This window comes from Berghia stephanieae, chromosome 6 (genome assembly GCF_034508935.2).
Source record: "Berghia stephanieae isolate SIO BIC M18660-M18661 chromosome 6, UCSD_Bste_1.3, whole genome shotgun sequence".
NCBI lineage: Eukaryota > Metazoa > Mollusca > Gastropoda > Nudibranchia > Aeolidiidae > Berghia > Berghia stephanieae.
In genome coordinates this window covers 11,184,491-11,186,990 of record NC_088365.1, presented here as the reverse complement: position 1 = coordinate 11,186,990, position 2,500 = coordinate 11,184,491, and the positions used below count along the sequence as shown (strand labels likewise).

Genomic DNA, 2,500 nt, shown 5'->3' with positions numbered 1-2,500 from the left:
CGAACCCGGCTTAATACCGTTTTGAGGCGAAGGGTCACAAATTACCAAATGAAGTGATATGATCATTTATACAGCATGTTTCCTCGCGTTACCTTTCTTAATGGGCTTCACATTGCTTCATACATTCCATCAGCAGAGTATATAAAACCATTCTACCATTTCATACAGTACAAGTCATCTATTAGGCCTCCTTCATTCAATAACATTTTTACAACATCCAACACTTCTTTGAATCTATCTAGTATTAATTTCACACCCTAGTCCAGTGGCGTTATGCATGTGAAATACATTACCAAGGGGAAACGCCGAGACTGGATTTTGATATGATAACTATCAATCCTTTTACACACTGATCACACTATACACAGCTTGAGTATTGTAGCAAAGCGAGACCCCGTACGCTAGATCACAGACTTCACAATGTCTACAATTTCCAAATTATCTCACATCAATGAAAGACCCTTATCCATTCAAATCCTGGAGGCAAGATGGTGGCTTTTGGGGATATACTCAGAAGAGATGAAAATATACCAGCTAATAAAGCCATGAATACTTTTTTCACCCCCATCTGGACACAAGAATTATCAAGGTAGACCACCCACGTCAATTTATACTGTCTTCAATAGAGACCTAAAACGCCTTCAAATTGACAAAGAATTAAATTCAATGGAAGACCTGATGAAATTGTCATCCACAGCAAAAGACTGTGAACTGTGGAAGGAAATGACACGGATGATTAGAGAGGCAACCGAGGCGTCCCGATCGGATGATTAGGAAGCGAAAGGCCTTAAATCAGTAAGTAAGTCAACTCACATCTGGAATAACACATCGAGGATCAAGCTCCGTGACTGTAGGCCACACAATATTTCTCTGCACCTCCTGGACACGTTCATAGTTCTTGATCCACCTCATCTTCTCCTCTAGTTGTTCTGGTAGAAGATAGATAGTACATTGAAAAAGAATGAGAATGAATTATGAATATTTTGATGCGGGACAACGATATGTGATGATGACGAGGATGATAACGATGAGAGGCTGGAGTAGCAGGAAGAAGATGGAGGGGGAGGTGGAAGAGGGAGTTGAAGGAGTAGTAGAAGTAGTAGTAGTAGTAGTAGTAGTAGTAGTAGTAGTAGTAGTAGTAGTAGTTGTAGTAGTAGTAGTAGTAGAAGTAGTAGTAGTAGTAGTAGTAGTAGTAGTAGTAGTAGTAGTAGTAGTAGTAGTAGTAGTAGTAGTAGTGTAGTAGTATAGGTAGTAGTGTAGTAGTAGTAGTAGTAGTAGTATGTAGTAGTAGTATGTAGTAGTAGTAGTAGTAGTAGTAGTAGTAGTAGTAGTAGTGTAGTAGTAGTAGTAGTAGTAGTAGTAGTAGTAGTAGTAGTAGTAGTAGTAGTATGTAGTAGTAGTAGTAGTAGTAGTAGTGTAGTAGTTGTAGTAGTAGTAGTAGTAGTAGTAGTAGTAGTAGTAGGAGGAGGAGGAGGAGGAGGAGGATGATGAGGAGGAGGAGGATGATGAGGAGGAGGAAGAAGATGAGGAGGAGGAGGAAGATGAGGAGGAGGAGGAAGATGAGGAGGAGGAGGAAGATGAGGAGGAGGAGGAGGAAGATGAGGAGGAGGAGGAGGAAGATGAGGAGGAGGATGGTAAAGAGGGTGAGGAGGAGGAATATGAGAAGGATCTTTTATTATGATGATGGATAGTATATTATACTATTTTTTATTGTGTCTTTGACGAATAATATTAGTAATCTACTGGCTTTGGTGGTTGTGGTGGTTGTGGTCGTGTTGATGAAGGTAACTTACTTAAAGATGCCTCCACCTTCTCTATCGACTCGGCCACTTGCTGTCTCTCATCCTCGTCGGCCGTGTATTTCATGACATTGTGAAGCAACAAGGGTAGCTTTGTACAGTGTTGCATGGGAGCTACAAGGAGATCGGTCAACTGGAGACGGTTACAACGGGGGTCTTGCTCACACCACTGGAGGAAGGTATAGGAGGTGACAATCAATTAAATTGAAACTCTATATTAAAAAAAATAATGAAAAATTGAGCTTTATATAGCGCAATATCCACTAAATATGCTCAAAGCGCTTTACAAGAGGTCCCTGGTAAACAGCAACATTTAACATGTAGGACGGGACATGACGCCTGTTAGGCGATATTACAATTTTTCGGGCAAAGACAACCCTGTTAACGGCCAGGTATGTACTCATTTTACACCTGAGTACGGTGAGAGAATGTGAGTAAAGAGCTTTTTCCAAGGACTCAACTATGCGTCGAGCGCGAGGCTCGAACCCAGGACCTTCCGATCCGAAAGCAAGTGTCATACCACTAGACCACATAGCCGCACACAAATTTTCAATATATATAAACGTTGTAGTTAAATTTTCAAGTTAAATTGATACAGTCAGTTTTGTATTATTCCTAATACAAAACTGACTGTCTCAATTTAACTTGAAAATTTAACTATCAATAATAAATTGATAGCTGGGTCTAATAGAATTCAATAG

At 40.2% G+C, this 2,500-nt stretch overlaps 1 protein-coding gene across 1 annotated transcript in view; it reads right to left on the bottom strand.

Annotated features, from left to right (window-relative positions):
- Positions 1 to 2,500, bottom strand: part of LOC144974466 (uncharacterized) — a 452,079-nt gene that overhangs the window by 6,327 nt on the left and 443,252 nt on the right. Inside the window, exons 15-16 of the mRNA XM_078917354.1 lie at positions 1,794 to 1,968; positions 814 to 929 (exon numbers count right to left, since the gene is read on the bottom strand). Coding sequence (XP_078773480.1) covers positions 814 to 929; positions 1,794 to 1,968 — 291 coding nt within the window. The remainder of the gene's footprint in view (positions 1 to 813; positions 930 to 1,793; positions 1,969 to 2,500) is intronic.